At 30.5% G+C, this 20,455-nt stretch overlaps 1 protein-coding gene across 27 annotated transcripts in view; it reads left to right on the top strand.

The window, feature by feature from the left end:
* Window positions 1-20,455, top strand: part of trol (terribly reduced optic lobes) — a 743,500-nt gene that overhangs the window by 374,009 nt on the left and 349,036 nt on the right. For 24 of the 27 annotated variants that reach the window (XM_085823935.1, XM_085823887.1, XM_085823928.1 and 21 more), the window contains 10 exons: window positions 2,405-2,527; window positions 3,413-3,523; window positions 5,890-6,006; window positions 9,954-9,968; window positions 10,227-10,241; window positions 10,379-10,486; window positions 10,565-10,681; window positions 16,241-16,363; window positions 16,467-16,577; window positions 19,891-20,010. In XM_085823935.1, coding sequence (XP_085680061.1) covers window positions 2,405-2,527; window positions 3,413-3,523; window positions 5,890-6,006; window positions 9,954-9,968; window positions 10,227-10,241; window positions 10,379-10,486; window positions 10,565-10,681; window positions 16,241-16,363; window positions 16,467-16,577; window positions 19,891-20,010 — 960 coding nt within the window. The remainder of the gene's footprint in view (window positions 1-2,404; window positions 2,528-3,412; window positions 3,524-5,889; window positions 6,007-9,953; window positions 9,969-10,226; window positions 10,242-10,378; window positions 10,487-10,564; window positions 10,682-16,240; window positions 16,364-16,466; window positions 16,578-19,890; window positions 20,011-20,455) is intronic. The other 3 variants (XM_085823941.1, XM_085823862.1, XM_085823903.1) reach the window with 2 other exon arrangements.

Below are 20,455 nucleotides of genomic sequence, written 5' to 3'. Positions count from 1 at the left end.
AAATTTGCAATGCATATTTGAATTTTGCATGGAATTTGTTTATTCAGTTTTATGCAATATGCAATTATATAGAAGGCATTGAATATTTCTGTTTTAGTTTTAGAATGCATATTGCATTTTTGTTATATTCACCTTTTTCTTAGCTTTACGTATGCCTGCATATTTCCTATAAAATATTGAAATGAGAATCATGTAAGAAATTTTTGTAATGTGTTCTTTCATTTGCAATTGTACATGAATATTTCAAGTATCTTTTAACTGATATTAGCGTAGTACAATATACATAGCAGATTTTGACTGTTTTAATAAATTGTATAGTAATATCCCTTTCCATTGTAACTTCACATTAGTCTTTTATGTTGATCTTTTTATATTTAAAAATCTTCAAGCAAAGTTTTAATTAGAAATCTATCATACTGAATATAGCACGTTCCTAATCAAATTTCTGATTTATTTGATCTTCCTGTATTTAAAAATCTCCATTCATGTACTGAATATAGCATGTCTTTATGCAAATTTCTGGAAATGTACTCTGATCGTGTATTTTTTATGTATGTATCTAAATTGATGTAAAATGAGAAAGTATTAATGTACCCAATGCCTTTTATTAGTTTTCCAATATTTAGCACTTTTAGTGATTATTTCAGCATGTCGTTTGAATTCATTTTGTGAAGTAGATTTCTATCTATTATATTTTATTTGTGTCAGTTTATGACATTATTTCTTACTGGTTTTAAAGTGTATTGATAGAGTCTTAACAGATTTTGCATTTAAACGATATTTATCTTTGTCTTACTTTGCAGTATGTTTATTTTAATATTTTTTGAAATTTGCCCATATTATTTTACATTTTTAATGTACATTTTAAAAACTTTGTTTAACCCATCGGAAGGCGCATCAAGAAAAGTTACTAGAGTGGGCGCATGGAGTATCACATACACCTATATTTAAAAAATGGTAAAAGCAATTTTATTTAATTGTAAAGCTTTATTTTCTTTTATAACACATGGATAATACTTGGGTTACAAGAAAATAATTTCCAAAATAAGCTTAACTATTTCCAAAATAGTTAAAATTAAGATAAATGGAAATATTAATAAAATAAGAATCATTTCCTTGGTCTTATTACATCTCTGATACAAAAATATTTGCTTCTAAATTTAGTAAGCATTTGAAAGGTATGTTTATGTTGCTTATAAATATGTTAGAAAAAAGTTAGAATATTACTTCTTAAACATAAAAATTAGTTTACATCCTCAAAATAGTATATAATTAATGTTTCCTGTTATTTTTATATGCTTTGAATAAGGTAAGAAATTTTAAATCTATAATATTGTTTTAAAAATTTTGAGCATTTGAACTACATTTATGGAAGATGTATGTATCTCTACATACATCTTCCATACTTTCTCTCTCTCTCTCTCTCGAGAGTAATTCTTCTGTTTATAACACAGTATATTGATAAGGTTCCTTTTCAACATGAAATGGTATTAACAAAGGTAATAGTTGATACTATATACACTTTTAACTTTATGGAGAAGAGACATGGTAGGTCATTTGTAAGTATCAATGCCGAAGTACATTAGCACATTGTTTAAGTTATCAAATATGAGTGTAGGATTATCATGGAGCATAAACACTGTGTTTCCTGACTTGCACTGTGTGACTGAACTGCATAAATTTGTTTTAAAACTGATATTCAGATAATTTGTGTACATTCCTAGAATGTAACTTTTCACCTAGATAATAAAAGTTTCACATAGATCTTAAAAGTTCCACTTGGATAACTGTATTTTAACTGATTTTTTATATAAATATTTTTAAAAAGGAAAATAATTTCTTAATAGTGACTGTTTTAAAATAAGTATGACTGTTATAAGTATTTCAAGAAATTTTATTCACATTTTAATGTTAACTACTTTAAAACTTTTAGGGAATTAATTGTATTCTCAAACTGTTTTGGCTAAACATATTTTATACTAAATATTAAATTGTGTTTAATAATCATGCAAGCTATGCATTTCTGCTTTATTATTAAAATGGCCTTGCAGTAGTCAAGGTGGTTGCAGATATAATTGATTTAATTTATTCAGTTTTTTTTTTTTTTTTTTTTTTTTTTTTGTGGCTCTAAAATATTCTTAATTATTTTCTGTTTAAAGAAGTGCTGACAAATCCTGCTTACGATATTCCTTCTGTTCAAGAAACAAAATATGTATTATAGCTTTCCTTGTAGGAGGATCTTTCTGGAGCACTGTGTGCTAATATATATATATATATTCTTCCTCTCCCTTTTTTTTTTAACATCTCTACCACAAAAGCAAAAATTTCTTTATTGAATTATACAGAGCAATTTTTATTCTGTGCCATTTGCAACATTGCTAACATTTTAAATAATATTTAACAGGGAATATTGTTTGCCCAGATCAACACTTCCGTTGTGATGATGGAAGTTGCATTGAAATAATACGTAGGTGTGATGGACGACAAGATTGTCCAGATGGCTCAGGTGCAGATGAAAGAGGATGTCGTAAGTCTGATTAAAAATTTTCAGTTATTCTGTATAGAGTTTGTGTTAACCACTGCTTGGTTTAATCTGCAAAGATAACCAGAGATGGTATGAATACATCCGATTTCAGTAAAAGAATATATTTTATTGATGTTGCTATGCTAAATATTAATATGATAAAATGTTTTATTAGTTCAGATTCTGAAACTTTGATCAAAGGTTCATGCACTGGCCATTTGAAGTGCAAATGTTTTTCCTGGTTACAAATATTTATTTTTTGTAATATTTTATATTATCACAATATTTGCACATTTTAAAATCAAGCAGTAATTTTATTTTCATTTGAAAATAATGTTCTTTTGGCATATGATATTTTTTCTTATTTATTGTGTAATTTTTTATAAGAAATAGTTTTGGCAGAGGATTAAAATGTTCGATGTGAAGCTGTTAACTGAACCAAATTGATGGCAAAATATGATTTCAAAACTACCATTGTAGGGCCTTAAATTTTAAACTTGAAAATTACAATTGATCTTTCAAGTTTATTGTCACTGATATTTTGATCATTGGTAGTCATAAGACATTTAAAACATTCTTGAATGATTGAAACTTTCCAATAAAATGTAAATAATCCTTTCATTCCTTTTTTTTTTTTTTTTTTTTTTTTTTTTTAAAGTTATTCTTGTGGTTGAGCATTTTAATCTTGTAATAAATAGATAAAAAGTCAGTTGTCAAATGTTAGCATAGTCTGATGTTCAGATGATCCTGGTCTAAATGACAATTATTTTTGTAATTCAATGTATTGTATGGTATTTATTTTACAATATTTATAAAAAAAATATAGTAATATTAAAGCTGTAATTCTTTTCATTTCAATAAATGTGTTACATATATATTTGCTTATAGCTTGCCTTCCTTCTGAGTGGCAGTGTGATCTTGGACAGTGTCTAGATAGGAGTAAATTATGTGATGGCAAAGTCGATTGTCCTAAAGACAATTCAGATGAAAGAGATTGTGGTAAAGTAGATTTAAAATGCTTATTATTTGTATCTTTTCTCATCAAGCCATATTATAAGAATAGAGATAGCATTTCTCAATTCTAATAGTATATCAATAAAAAGACATTTAGTTCTATTTTATTATTTTTATACATGAAAGAAACATTATCTTTTTTAATGCATGAGGCAAACTGCATCCTGTCAAAACAGGTAGTACAGAAATTGTTCAAAATAAAGGAAACATTTAAAAATAGGAAAAAATTTATACATAATTTGGCATGCTAAACTCTTGAAATCCAATTGCAATGGAGGCATATAAAGTCTGAGAGTTTGTAGTTGGCATTTTATGCTAAACTTTTATCAAAAACTACTCACAGTTTTTTAGATATTCCAGAAGATCAAAAATGGGATCTCTTATTTTCCAGTAAATACCATAATGGCTGTATGATATTTAAGTCTAGCGATTGTGCAGGTAAAGGAAATGCATACTTTCATTTTCGTGTTCTTAAATGAAGACTGAACAATTTGACTTTACATAAGGGTATGATCATTTTGAAAGATGTAGAAAACAGTGTCTGTATTGTTGAATACATATAGTCACTTAAAATGGTTATGTAATCAATGATATTTGTTCTGTCATATAAAAAGATAATTGGATCAACTACAAACCAGAGTATAATTGACCAAAGCATAACTGAACCACCACCATTTGTAACTCAGGAAACAAACAGTCTAGAACATAAATTGTACTGTACACACACACATGCACAGGCAAATTCTCTGTTTTATTATTTTATAGATACTCCCTTTCTCTTATAGTGTTTTCTTCATAAAATTCACAAATATTTGCATAAAGTTCATGCCAATATCTGCTGGGTAAGTGGTTCAGCCATATGGCTAAAAAAAACTCAAATGGTTTTAATAAGAACTTTATTAAAACCATTAACCAAACTAAATCAAATGGTTTTAATAAGAAATGTATTTTGTTTGAGTTCTAAATCTTCATACTTAAAATGCAGAATTATTTAAAATGACTGACAAAATTTCAAATGAGTAGAACTTCCTAGCTGTTAGAGTATAAAAGTCAGTACTAGTTACAAGCAAAGGAAATTTCAATTTTAGCATGACATAAAAATATTTGTGTAGAAAGGCACATTTTCTTAGAGAAGTAATATTCCCTACCATGGAGCAATCTCATCAGTCTTGATGACTTAATGTTCTACAGCTTACTACTGATTTTATAAGTTATATTATGTAACTTTTCTTTTTCGGATCTATTAACCCTTTACCAGACAGTGACTAATTGGACTCTGGATGAAGTTTTGGGTTGAACAGGTATTGGAATGAATTGGACCATTTGTGACTGTTTCAATTTGGATTCCTGGTTTCAACTATGGGCCTTATTAATTAGACACTGGATGATTGTGTGGTCGGATACGGTTGGTAAATTAGTGGTAAAACTTAAACAAACTTAGCTGTAGGAAAACCATATTAAAAAAGTAATTAATCATTATTGAATTTTTTAGTTATGCTGCATAAGTAAGCCAGGATTCTTTATAGTCTGCAGAATAAAAACTGAATGTCTTGTACTGTTGGTGGATCATACTTCCTTCATGATAATTTAAATTATAATTTTGAGCAAGGATATTTATATGAATTTAAATTTGTTGTTTATAATGTAATGCTTATTTTTAGATCTGAAGATTATTACATTCCTGCTAGTGAAGTTACGTTCTTAAAGTCTCAAAATACTTAGTTCGTAAAAGTATTGTTTATTTTTGATATATAGCTTGTAAAGTTTGTTTGTGCATGCTTTGTTTGCTTTAAGTGCTGTATAAAAATATATCTACCCCATCCCCCCCCCAAAATTTACTTAACAAAATTTTCCTATTCACTTATATTTTACTTCAACAACATTGTTATTGCTTGAAGTAAATTGGCAAATTGCAATAATTTGCTTTATTATTCTATGGATTTCAAACTACTTCGGTCCATTTTACAAATTTATTTCCCACTCATCATATTTACTTAGAGAGAATTTGTATGAAAAGGTGTTAAGAATGCCTTTGTGGTATATTTGCACATAATCCAGCATAATTTAAAAATTCACATTTTTTAATGCTTTAGATATAGTAAAAAATGATTTGCCGAAACAAGTTTGGAAAAAAATTGTATTATTTTCTTGAAGTTTTTTGTATCATTAAAAAAAAGTTGTGTAGTATGTTTTTAATTATTATTGATTGATCTTGTGAATTTAAAAAGTAACGCATTTGATACTGTATCTCTCATTTAGAATATTTTTTTTGTATTATGTAATTATTTAAAGTCAGCAGACTTGTCCTTGTAAATAAAATTGGCTTATTGTGTTTTTATAATTGAATTCAGCAATAGCAGCATGTCCAGCTGATAGATTCCGCTGTGGTGATGGTACATGTATTCCATCCAGTGCTAAATGCAATGGCCGCCAAGAATGCAGAGATGGCTCTGATGAATGGAATTGCCGTAAGTAATATGCTTAGTTTCAGTATTCATAAGAAAAAATGATAAATAGTGATAATGAAAAAAGCATGTTGTTAAAATAATTTATTTTATATTTATTAGTAGTTTATGGATTGTTGAAAGGACTATAATAGATTTTTCCTCCTTTAAATGTACTTTGTAATCCTAACAATTAATTGTTAACTAAGGAACTCTCCTGTAAAAGTGGTCATCTTAAAAGAGATGACTATAGACAATAGTGGTTAGAATTTGTACAGTGAATTTACCCTCGTCAAAACTCTTGGTATCCATTAAAATAACACTGAAGGTGTATTGGCATATTAATACTGTTGTATCAATAAAAATTGAGTATAATTATGAAGATATGCAATGAATAATGTTAGAGGAAGACTAAAAAATTTACTGTAATTTCCAGGAGAAAGGCCACATCAGCGTAAACACTACACTCGAAGAAAATAGTGTGTGCACACATACACACACAAAATAAGACTAAAATTTTGCAGAAATGCTGCACATTGTGCCCGATACTGCCATGGGGCATATCAGTTAAGAAAAATCATGAAATGATACCATAATTCAAAATTAAGTTATAGGTACAAAATGTTGAAAATTTACTGATGTTCATGGGTGTACTTATATTTACTCATTAAAGGAGTCTGTAAATGTAATACTCATATTTTATAAAAAAATATGACGACGAGATATTAAATTGAATGAAAGAAGTAAATTTAAAATTTTACTTTTATTAATAAAAAGAATACAGCAAACTGAACATCATATGAAGCCATCCAAATCTGATTCTTCACTATCTGAATTAAAAAGATTTAGCAAATCCTAATCTAAATAGTCCAAGTATGACAGATTGTCATCATTCTCTAGGTTTGTCTCTTTATCTGGGGATATAGTTTCCGCTTGTTTGAATCTTGACATTATTGACAATATTTTCACTGATTTCCATGCACTCTGTACCCATTTTGAAACTTTTTCACAATATGCTGTCCGTATTTTTTCACTTTTGGCATAAGTGTACAATCCTTCATTCGTCTAATACTTCCATTGTTTTCATACTTCAGCTTTGAAAGGTTTATTAACTGACAAATTTAATGGCTATAAGATTTTTGTTAAGCCACCAAGAAATATTGTTAAGGTCATAGGCAGTTTTTGATATTGGATTTTCTCTGAATCAAGTAAATGAGAAGGCATGGAGTCCATTATCAACAATCTTTTGGTTTTTAAAAAAAAAAATCCCTAACTATATTGTAATTATTTTAGCTATTCATGCATGATTGTTTTGCACATCCATAAATTCTCATTTGCACTAATTACATCATCAGGAAAATATCTCCATGGAATAGTTTTCCTTTAAAAATGATAATCAGATTTAGCTTGTCACTTTGTAGCACAAGCTAACACACATGTAAATTAAGTTCTTTCATGTCTCAACATAAACATGGATAGAGTTTTTCCACCAGTTTCATCAACAGTTCTTTTTGCAGGAGAATCAGAAGTTAATGCTGTTTCATTCATATTTATTATCTGCGAACAAAGAATTTTTTTCTCATTAATAATATCTTATGTTGCATATTTTAGAAAAAAATGCTTTTTTATCCTGCCAGTCTATTGGTAATTGCTGCCTGATTGTTGTTCTAATAAGCACAAAAATATTTTTCTTATCATAATTATGCTACACCAGCAAAGCCCTCCTTTGATGTCATTTATGTTTATTTTTGCACTATTAATTTTGCTTGTAAGCAAATTTTTATAGTCAGAATTGCCATTCTCTTTCCTTGTTGTTCCTTTTTCCACTTTGCAAGGTCATCCTCTAAATTTGATCATTTTATAGTACCATTTCTTTTGGCTCGTTTCTGTTGTAGTATATTTTCAAGTTCTTTTTCAGTTCTCCAGCATCGAATACACTACTTCTTCACTTTATTCTCAAGCTGTTGCTCTGTTTCCAGTTTGTTCAGCATGGGAAATTACACTATAAGCTTAAAACTATCTGTATAGCTTCTATTCCATTTAGGTGCCATTTAAAAATTATGCTTCCTTCTTAAAAACTATCTAACAGGTTCTTATGCTGAAGCTGATAGGATCTGTAGCTGGCAAAATGCCAAAAATAGATATGTGCTGAAGGGGAGAAAGAAAAAATACATAGGTTTTAACTATTGCAGTGCAAGTTGAATCTGGTCGTCTTGGAAAGGACCGTAATATATTTATAATAGAAAAAAGAGGGGACATAATGGGTTCTGGAAAACTAATTAAGGAACAATAACATTGGCTGTTTAAACTGATGTGAATGCTGATTTGATTGGAGGAAGAATGTAATTATTCCAAGATCTTGTTTAGGGTGAAAAAGTATGTAGGTCCATTCAAGGGAAAAAATATAAATGCAGTAATGTTCACAGAAAGTAGCTGGGTAGCCTTTTGTGTGGGAGCAGCACCAAGGTAATCTAAGCTATTTTTAGTAACATCTTGGGATATATTTTTAAGTCTGCATAAGTGCTGCATTAGTAGAAATGCCAAAACCCACTGAAAGTTTAAGTTTTTTTCTCGAAAAAACGCCATGGCATTTTTTCCAAAAATTATGGTATGCTTAATTTTATAAAATACTGTTAGTGAATAATGTTTCAAATGCAGGAAATAGATATTAGATGTGAAGGGGCTGAATACAAAATCGTCACATTATGAATTTTATTGAACAAATTTTAAATTACTGCTGTAATCATTCATAGATGTCATAGAGTTAATTTTTGTCTTTTAATGAAATAATAGTTTTTTTTAAACAAGTTGAACTTTATGAAGAAAATCTGTGATCTTATTTATTACTAGATTATAACATTGTTGTTGTAATTATATAACTCATAGCTTCATTTAAGAGAACTGCCAAGATTTCTTCTTCTGCCATCATAGTTTTTTTCCCACTTTTTCGAGTCATATTAATAATTGACCTAACTCTGTGACTTCATTTTTATCAAGATTAAAATTTATTATTAGAAGTTGTGGGCAACCTGTAATTAGTACTACTAAAAACACTTCATTATATCATCCACACTATTTCATGCTTTTTGTAGTTTTTTAGACTACCTCCTCAAAAGAAATATTCTGAATTCATCTGCATGTTCTACTGAATCACTGAAAATTTTAAATATAGGACTTTGTGATGCTGATATTAAAAATTGTAAATGACTTTCTAAGTCCAAAAATTAAGCATATGTATATGCATTATGCATACATAATAATAATACATAATAATAGTTTTTGTATAATAATGATACTTTAAGATCATTATTATTATAGATTTGTGCATATAGATCTTAAATAAGATTCCACATATAGATCTTATTTAAGATCTGTATGTGTGAAATCTTATTTCTTTAAAAGGTGCCTATGAGTATTTGTGACAAAAAATTACTCTTTCTTAACAACTGAATGGCAAATAATATTGTGGTTTTCAAATTAAAAAAAAAAAAAAAAAAAAATCTTTTGGTGTGGAAATGTCAGGGTAAATTCTCCGAAGGTTTGGATAGTACATATATTATTTAATTCAGTGGATGCCTTAATGCATATTTGATGTATTTTTGTCAAACTAGGCAATAAGCATCTTGGAGAGTAATTTATAATTATCTGTCCCAATGTTTACTTATGTTGTCAGAAATACTAATCACTTCAGAGGTATACTGTTTGTAGAGTATACTGTATACATACTTTTTTTGTAAATAAATTTGTTTTCTCATTTTTATCTTTAAACTAGAAATAAAGTAGATATACACTAATTTTTTATGTTAATTATATTGTACTTGGATTAAAAATCACTTTATGCAGTCAGTGTATATAAATCTAAATACCACAACCAAGTGTTGTTTCAGTAATTATCTAAACTGTATTTTGGATAAGTGTTGCTTTTCTCATATATATTTGCAATAATGTTTTTTTTTTCTCCTATGCTAAAGGCAGACGGAGGCCAGGTTAGTTTTTGTTATATATTTTGAAAAGATTTATTTTTTTTCCCATTTAAATAAATCTTTAACACAGAGTTCTTCTGTCAGAACTTTTTCATATAAGGTTTTCTAATGAATGGATTTTTATTTTATTGAGTATCATATTCTGTCAAATCTATCTCATTACAGTATAATTTATTAGTTTATATGAAAAAACAAAATAGATCATTTCTTTTCTTGTAATTATTGTAACTGTTGTTTTTCTTCCTTGCTTACAATGTTAAGGAAAAGAGCACAAACGTAAGTTTTACAAATGTAGCAAAACTTAATTTTAAAAAAAAATTTATATTCTCTTTTTTTTCCACTTTTTTAATAGTGTATTTCATAACCATCAGTCAAGGCTGCATATATGTTATATATATTTTAATATTTCATAGCCTGCCCAGCTGATAAATTTATGTGTGAAAATCATTTCTGTATTGACATGAGGAGAAGATGTGATGGCTATAATGATTGTCAAGATTCATCTGATGAAAAAGATTGTCGTAAGTTTTGTTTCTTTGATAATAAATTTCAGTTTTTGATTAAAAAAGTTCTTAATCTGATTCTTATAATGAACACAGGTGAAGAGTGCGAAGCTGATGAATTCAAGTGTTTGGATGGTAAAACTTGTATTCCATCATCTGCACACTGTGATAGGAAGTATGACTGCCCAGATGGTTCCGATGAGATAGATTGCCGTGAGTTTTAAAACATTTCTTCAAGTCAAAACCTTTTTCATATTATTTCAAATAAATAAATCCCTTTTTCAATATATCCCTTTGAAATTTAAATTTCAAAATACTGCTAGAAATAAGTTTTATCTTATCATTCTGTAATGCTAAAACTTCCTAAAATTTCATTGAAGAACCATTCCTATCGTGGAATTTGATATTTTAAGAATACATCTTAACTCTTTCACGTTCATGCAGATGTGCCAGCATGAAACATACTCTTTTCTCAGCTGGCACACCAATGCGACAGATGACCCTCGCCCTTCGTGCATTCATGTCAAGAGTTTTGGAATATCCATATAATTTGGGATGCCTGTAGATTTGACCTACTTGAAATGAGACAAAGGATGAGTCACAAGCACTAAGATTTTTTTATTATATAAATGTAAGTTGAAAGGCATGTTTTGATGGAGGCTTTCTAAGGACCCTTTAAATGTGCAAGTGGTATTTATTGATAAATGTTATGATATATATATTTTTTCTTTTTGAGTGTTGGATGTTTCTTTAAATGTGGATATGGTATTTTTTAATGATTGCAATGGGTGTTTTTTCCCCCTTTTTCTTTTTTTCTTGCTTTCTTTTTCTTTCCCCCCCCCCCTAGGCATTGGGTGTTTAGGTTTGCAGTCCAGTTTCTAATCAAGAATTATACCTTGTGTATGTGATATATTTCTGTTTTGAGCATTACAATGTTGAGGCAATGAAAATTTTTAACAAATTATGTGGATCTAAATCAGGTTATATCTGTAACGGTATTGTTTGTATGGGAAAAGAAACAGAATTAAAAAGAAATTTCAAGATTATATGATAAAAGAGTTAAGTCTTTACTTGAACAATTTTCTAGTAAAGGGTATCATATTATACACTGATCAAGTAACAAATAGTTGTGGTACTTTAATGAGGAGAAGAAAAGGAATGATTAAAAATTTTCCACCATCCAAAATGAAAAACTGTTTTCAAAGATAGACAGGAAGTGCTTTGTTCAAATGCAGATTCTCAGAAAGTGCAATGGTGATGCTTTGCTATTCACATTACCACAAAAATATTCCAAAAAAGGTAAATGAGCTATTAAGAATGCAAGAATTGTAATATAGGACTTTGTGTAGATCCCTGCTTTGAAATTTATCACACTAAAAATAAATTTTAACTGAAATGTTTTAATTATCAAATGTGTAATGTCAAAAGTCACTAAAAGTCAAGTTATGAAGTAAATACCAGAAAAAAATTAATGTACAAGATTGAAATATTAAAAAAACTTAATTATATGAAATATGTAAATAAAAAGTATATAAAACATGTACCACATATGTGCCTGCAGAGCATTATTTAAACAGAGTGTTCATCTTCCTGTAATTTCATGGATTTAAGCTTAGTAGTGGAAAGCCCTTCAGTTCTGGAGAGACACTCATGAAAGAATTAGCCAGCCTCAGAGGTACATGCACATTTGTACTTTTTGTCATGAAAGGGTTAAACAGCACTAGAAAACTTCAAATCTACATTTTATACTGTTCCATCTAAATGCATTTTTTGGTTTCTTTTCTATGTTTTGCACTTATGAAAATGAAGAGATACATATTTTCTAAGTGTCATGTGAAAAAATTATTGCACTGTTGTTTATAGGGAGCCTCAGTATTTGTCATAAGGGGCTGATATTTTTAATAATCATGAGTGAATGCATTTATACTGTGATTGTTCATTTTGCACTTAATTACTCTATCAATGAAAGTCACACTTTACCTTTGGTATCGGTGATGGCAATAGCTTTTTAACCAAATGCATCCTACTTTTGACTCAGAACATCAAGAGGGTTGTTTTCCAATCCTCATGTAGGCTATTACATTCCTCATTCCCTTGCATCAATTCCGTAGAGAATTTTGTGACAGACTGATCTCAAATTCCTCTTCTTTGCAAAAATTCATTCATAAATGTCAAGGTCTTCAAGGCTCAAAACCTGGGCTTTTTAACCTGGAAGAAACTTTTGTTAATTGCTGTATTGGTTAGACGATGAGAATGTATCATGTGAAAGCTATAACTTGATTTTTGTTAAGTTATCTGTTTCTGTTTTTTTTCCCCCCAAAACCCATATTTGATTTTGAGATTGTGTCAACAGTAACATTTCATCAAATTAATTTTTTATAACTCATTCGCAAAACCATGCTAAATTACTTCAATTACAGCAACTTCTGTAATTTTCATCTTAAATTATACAGTTAATTTCTTTCATACTACTACTACTAGGTATTATTATGATTGTATTTTAATCACTAAATCATATATAAGTATTTGAATTGTTAATGTAACTGAAATTGGAGAACTACATAAATTTAATAATGAGCAAAATATTTTGAACAATTTATACACAAGATTTTATGTTAGTCATGTTATATGAGGCAGAAATTAACTAATTTGGTATGAAGAGGACATATAGACTTTTTAGGAGTAGAAAGTTTTACAACACATATAGAAGATATTGCATATCTGTATAAGTATAGAGTTTCTAATTTTCAGTCACTGATTTTTATTAAACTTTTTTATAATTATTGTTTTACAAGTCATGGCAATATAATATTTATCACAGATAAATTATAGTTACATTGACATTCACAAATTCTTACCATATTTCTTTGTGAATGTAAGCTTCCCATGAGACTTTCATTGTCAGAATTTTTTTTTTTAACAAAATATCTAATCGCTGTGGACTTTTCATAAAGAATGATAAAAATATTGCCATTATGCAATAACTGCATATCTGTGGGATGCATATATGCCAGTGAAAAATGACGTATATCTGAGGAACATGACCACTTTTAACACATTATACGCTGGTGGCATCCGAGACAACTAAAGTCTGATCGCCGGAACCGTGTTGACCGCCTAAAGCGTGGGCACCAGCCTGATTCGCTTGTTGGCAACCAATGAATAGGTGAAGACAATGTTAAAAATTTTATACATTATCGTAAAACACTAAATTTGGTTTGCATATTCGTTATATGCAATTTAACGAGCAAAATAAAAAAAAATTAATATATAATTATAAAAAAATATACCTGTTTTATTTGATGATTGAATATTACATATATATATAATATAAACAGAAAGAAAAATATTAATATTTAAGGGATGTATGGTATTTTTCAAAACATTTTCCAAGATGTAAAGGTACTAGACATAGAGAACCCATAAAGCTACTCTCGCTTCTTTTTTTGCTAGCAGAGCAAATTTTGCATGGACGTCGTACATATCGGTTTTTGTTCCCAGGTCCAATAATTCGAGTAACGGTATGCTTATTCATATCACCTGATAGTCTCTGAGGGTGATCATATTTTGATGTGCGAGGTGTAGGAACTAATACAGAAGTTTGTTCCACACAAACATTTGATACATCTTGAGTACTTGTATATTCCTCAATCCATAAAAGTGCAACAGCATGTGAAATTTTTTGATATTTTATAGTGTTGCCATTGAACTCAACATATAATCTATATGCATTGAACAATGCACAATTTAAAAGAAACAAAACTGTTTTTTTGTCCATGTCACTGTTTTCCTCATAATGGAAAAATATGATAAAAACTGATCAGCCAAATCTACGCCAATCATATATTTGTTATAATCTATGACCGATTGAGGTTTTATAATTTCTTGTTTTGTTTTCTAATAGTTCTCCCGTTTTTTAGTTTTTTAGTGTTGTAGAAACCATGTATACAGTTTTTTTTCGACGTAATAAAAAGCGCAGATCGATGAGTCATGATGAGAGCAAACTAATCGTCAAATAAAAGAATGTTGCATTATCGCAGGGCTGGCGCTGAAACGAAGACCTCGAAACCATGTTTTCGCGGCCGGTGCTCAAGCGATAGACTTCGAAACCTGTGTTTTCACGGGGCTGTAGTATAATGTGTTAATTGGTCATCAGATTTGTTGTGACTTGATATATATATTACCTTGTTACTTAAAATGTTTTATTTTCTTATTTTGTTTTATGAATTACATGTCATTTGTTTTATAAATTACATGACATGGACAGGGTGTAATGGAAACAAAGAATAAAGTAATTACTCAAATCTAATTAATATTTAAATGCAGATACAAAAATATCTTGCTAATAATTAAAGGAAAGTTCAAAGGAAACTTTCCTAATAATGCTCAGCACTATCTAAAAACCTCAGATTACAATCTATACTTCAAAGAAGAATTTGCCATTAGAAATTCTAAACATAAAGCAATGTAAGGTATATAAAAATAAAAAGATTCTTGACCAGTTATACAACATATGGCATTAGACACATCTTTTATTAATTAAAATAAAGCTGCAAATATTCATAAAAATATTACTTGGATATAACATATTTTCTAGCATATAAATTGATGCTTTAAATTAAAACTTAGTCTCAAAAGATTTATTTAATTTTTTGCCAAATTCAGATAAATTCATATAATGGGCCTAAGCTGGCATGTTATATTTATAGTGACTTTGTGTATGGCAAAAAATTTTGAAGCATGAATAAAAGTCATAAAAGGAGCATATTATTTCCAACTAAGTAACTGAGTAGTTTTTTATTTCTTAGCATTTGTAATAAAAGTTTGTGAAATTTCGTAAGCGTCGTACATATCGGTATTGTAAAATGAATAACTATGAAGGTTTAGCTTACAGGATTAGGTGGAGTATTATTAGTAAACTGTCAGTGCAATCATGTACAGGTTACAAGAGAACTCGGTTTAATGCCTCTGTTTCTTCAGTTTCTGGATACTGGTTCAGGAGATCAAGCCTATGTTGTAAAGATCTGGAAAAGGTACCCATCAGCTATGATGCCCAATAAAGATCAATAATATGCACTTTTAGACAGGTTCCAGAAGATTGTTTCAGTCCTTTTGTGACTTACTATTGTTAACTTTAGTTTCAAAGAATCACATAGAGCATTTTTTACCTGAAGGCATGATGTTTGAATGGCATACTAATACAGTAGTTTGTTCCACACAAACATTCGATACATCTTGAGTACTTGTATATTCCTCGATCCATAAAAGTGCAATAGCATGTGAAATTTTTTGATATTTTGAGATTTTTTGAGAGAACATTATTCTTGAACCTAGTTTCAGTTGACTCAAATTCTTTTCAGTGGCACATCTAGATTCAATGGAGACATGTTTTTAGCATTGTGTTATCTAGAGAAAACCCGAGACTCAGTTCTGTTCCTTCAACAAATAGGGTTGACTTTTAGGGTGGCAATTAACCCCCTTTCATGAATGATAATGTTTATCTACATTAGGGCTCAACTGATGGGCAAACATCTTCAAAGTGAGGAAATTCTGTGGCTGGATTGCCAGCCAAATCATCATTATCCCATTCTTAATCTCTGTTAATAATATAAATAATTTTTTCTGAGAGGTAATACATATTTTAAAATTCTAAAACATTTAGTAATTTTCACTTCATGAAACATTCCATTATATCTTGAATTTTTTAATCTCTATCTAGTAGTAATAAGAACGATTTTCCTGTTCATTGAATATTGTATAATTTTTATATAGGTAGGCCTACAAATCAGTGTCGTTTTGATCAGTATCGATGTAGTGATGGTATGTGCTTGAACATCGCACAGCGTTGCGATGGTAATAAAGATTGTACTGGAGGTGAAGATGAGGCTGGTTGTGGTAAGTGTTAACTATCTGAGTATTAATATGGAATCTTTTAATTTTAGTTTTATTGATTCTGACTTTGAATATAATAATTATTTATATAAATCTGGCATTTAAGGAATTTGTGCTGATGATCAGTTTCGCTGCAATGATGGATCTTGTATCAACATCAAGCTTCGCTGCAATAGAGAATTTGAATGTAGAGATGGATCTGATGAAGTCAACTGTGGTACTTGATAATTTCATTTTTTTAAATTTTAAAAGCTTCCAATTCCAGTAACATTGAACTTTTAATCTATTAATGCACTGGTTTCCAAAATTATGGAAAAATCACAAAAATAGTGATAATTCATTCAAAAATAAGCCAATCTCTATAAAATTTGAATATGTTATCAAATGAGAATTGCTGAGTAAAACAGTACCATACAAATTAGTGGCATTGCAGTCAAAATACATCATCTGCATGGAAAATAAAATTGCATGTTTAAGAGCAAGCCTGCAAATTTTGCTATAATGTTGAAATATGAAATCTAGGATAGCCAATTTGTAACAATCACCTCCAGGCATCATTTGCCTGAAGAACTGCGATGGAGAACTATTGGGAGACTAGAGGCAAGTCAAAGTCAGACAGAAGTGGCCAAATGGCTAAATGTGACTCCTTCTGTTTTGATAGACTTAATAATAATAATAATGGCAATAATTTCTAACCACAGATTTGGCATCCAGGAAGTTCGGTCAAGGATGGCCTACTGCTACGACGAGTGCTGTAGGCCGATATTTGTTGTAATGCGCATGAAGGAATAGATTATCAACTTCGAATCAGCTTAGATCATTCCTTGCTGCAGTCACTGGAAGGTTGATGTCAACATCAACCATGCATAGAAATTTTCATGAAGGAGGTCTGTATGCAAGGTGACCAGCCATTTGTCTGCAGCTCACTTTACATCATAGAAGAGAACATTTGAGTAGCGCACGCCAACATATCTACTGGATGGGTGATCAGTGGAGGGCTGTTTTTCTTATGGACGAGTCCAAGTTTAGCATTTAAAGCGATAGGAGGCATTATTTGATTTGGAGAGGACATGGAATCAGTTATCACCCATCAAGCATTCATGAGAGATGCATACGGAGGAGGCAATGTCTGTGTTTAGGTTGGTATCTCTTTGGGTGGATGCACAGATTTTTAAGTCTTTCCACCAGGAACCATGAATGCTCAGGCATATAGAGATGACATCCTTAATGCGTATGTGCACCCTTATGCCAGGGCAAAAGGTTATAATTTCCTGCTACAGGAGTATGACGCTAGACTACATAGATCTCGCATCGTGGATGAATATCTTCAAAAAACAAATTGGTCCATGGAGTGGCCTGTTTGATCACCAGACTTGAATCCTATTGAGCATGTTTAGAATGCTTTAGGAAGATGTATAGCAGCTCTCAATCCTCTTCTTCAGACCCTTGCCATGCTTGCAATTGCAATGGCTCTCATAATAGACTGCATAGTTGACAGCATTGCACATCACTGTATGTGTTGAATTGCTTCTAGGGGAGATCATACTCCATACTGAAAGTAACTTTCCTATACCAAACTGACATATCTGATTTATTCATTTTATACATATGCTAATTTCTATAACACCATTATTAGTGGTCAAAGGGTATTATTAAATTCATATATTCATTGATATTCCGTATATATATATACTATCTTAAAATTAGTTTTAAGATGAGATACAGTGAATATAAAAACATGGCCACCAGTTTTCAAATCTTCGGAGCTACTTGGTATCTTTGGACAATAAAGCACATGTAATGACTTTGAAAAGATATATTAAATCTGTTGGAAGGAAATCACAGTTATCAATCAGATTGTTTTCTGTTGTTGTCTTGGGTAAAGTCAGAGATTTTAGCGAGTTCAACATAGGGCAGAGGTAGATTATCATGGCTTGATGTGTTGAACAAAGCATTTCATGTGCTGCTGTAGTTAGTATCTATGGAAATAGCATACTGATAGTAGTAAAACAAGCAATATATGGCAAGATGTTGGCTGTCCATGCCTCCTTAAAGACAGTGGGTGCCATAGGCTGTCACATTTGATAAAATACAATCAGAGCCGCTTTCTTGCCAAATTGGCTGCTTATTTTAATGCAAAGCAAAGCAGAAGTGTTTCAGAGCACATTATTGAATGGATGTTTTTAGTACTGAATAGTTTATTGAATGGATGTCTACTGCTACTGACATACGGAGTTTCTGTTGCTGACATCATGTCATCTTCATTTATATTTGCACTGGGCTCATGATCAGCCACTAAACACTAAAATTTGTAATCTGATAAGATGAAACCTGATTTCTTTTGTATCATGTCGATTGCAGGGTCAGAATTCTTGGTTGGCTGGGAAACAGCTGTTAGTTCATTGCAAGGCAACTGCAACTCAGGTTTAGGGTGGTGGTAATTCATTTATGTTTTGGAAAAAGTTTGCATGGTCAGTCAAGTATTATGGTTGTTATATACAAAACCATGAAAGCTTTGAGTTACATGAATGCCACTGAGGACTGGTTATGTCTGTTCATGGCATCTGTTTCCCTAACAGTTGTAGACCGTTCCAGCAAGACAATGCTTTCTGTTATAAGCTTTTAAGATTTGTGTCCACATGGTTTCAAGAGCATGCCTCAGTTTGAGCCTCCTTTACTAACTGTCTAATATCACAGATGTCAATCTAAATGAACATATACGAGATGGCTTCTTCTAATTCATAATGCAGTTTACATGATCTGAGGGACCTGTGGCTAGACATTCAGTATGCTCTGCCTGCAAACACATACCAGAAGTACAGCAAGTCCATGCCATGTCACTGCTGTCCAAGCTAAAGGTAGACCAACAAAATTTTAGATAGGTGGTCATAATGTTTTGGTTTTTCAGTGAATATTTTTTCTGTAGTCATTAGTTTTTGTAATCTGCAATTAAAAGCAATTTTCAGAATCTGAGATCTCTTTTATAACAATTTTAAAAAATGCTATTTTTAAAATATGAAAATGAAACTCTTTGTTTGAAAGAGAAATGTCTGTAATTTGAATTGTGCAATGACTAAATGCAATCTCTGGAAAGGGAAAAATATTAAAAAGGTATTAAATTGGAACAAAACATAAATTAAATAAATAAAAATCAAATTTCAAAATTTTAGTTTCAAAGTACACATGTTCAGATGCAGGACTACATGTGTTCAAAATTTAGCGGTTCTAGGTATGATTGCCCTTCTACGGTATCATGAATTCGTATACTCATTGACAAGTTCTTTATTTTATAATATAGATGAACATAATTTGAAATTTAATTTTAAGTAATCAATATTTTATAAATTATTTTACACATGTTGCGTTGTATTTTATTTGCTGCACAAATGGATCTGCTTTTAAAAATAATTTGTTTTAGTATAAAAGAATTTTATTATTTATTTTAATGAGATGTTTTAGATCCTTTCTGTTTCACCAGTGAAATGGTTAAGAATAATTATCTTCATTTAGTTTACTTTTTTCTTTAATAGAAATCAAACCAGTGTGCCGTATTACTGATTTCACGTGCCGTGATGGAACCTGTGTAAACCAAACTATAAAATGTGATGGCACTGTACATTGTCAAGATGGAGATGATGAAAGCATATGCAGTAAGTTAAGTACTGAAGATTGCTTTAACCTTCCAACCAGCCAGTCTGTTCATATACACTGAAGTGACAAAAGTCGTGGATAGCAATATGCAAATATACAGATGGCAGTAGTATCACATAGAAAATGTATAAATACGAAGTGCTTTGGCAGGGCTTTCATTTGTGTTCAAGTTATTCATGTGAAGAGGCTTTGACATGATTATGGCCGCATGACGAGAATTAACAGACTTTGAACGCGGAATGGTAGTTGGAGCTAGACGCATGGGTCATTCCATTTCGGATATCGTTAGGGAATTCAACATTCCAAGATCCACAGTGTCAAGAGTGTGCCAAGAGTATCTAATTTCAGGCATAACATCCCACCATGGACAGCGCAGTGGCCGACCACCTGCACTTAACGACCGAGACCAGCGACGTCTGCATAGAGTTGTCAGTGTTCACAGAC

Source organism: Stegodyphus dumicola, chromosome 1 (assembly GCF_044657685.1).
Source record: "Stegodyphus dumicola isolate Sdum_Otavi_A_Nest chromosome 1, ASM4465768v1".
Classification (NCBI taxonomy): domain Eukaryota; kingdom Metazoa; phylum Arthropoda; class Arachnida; order Araneae; family Eresidae; genus Stegodyphus; species Stegodyphus dumicola.
Note: the sequence above shows the minus strand (reverse complement) of the source record. Positions and strands in the feature narration are given on the sequence as shown.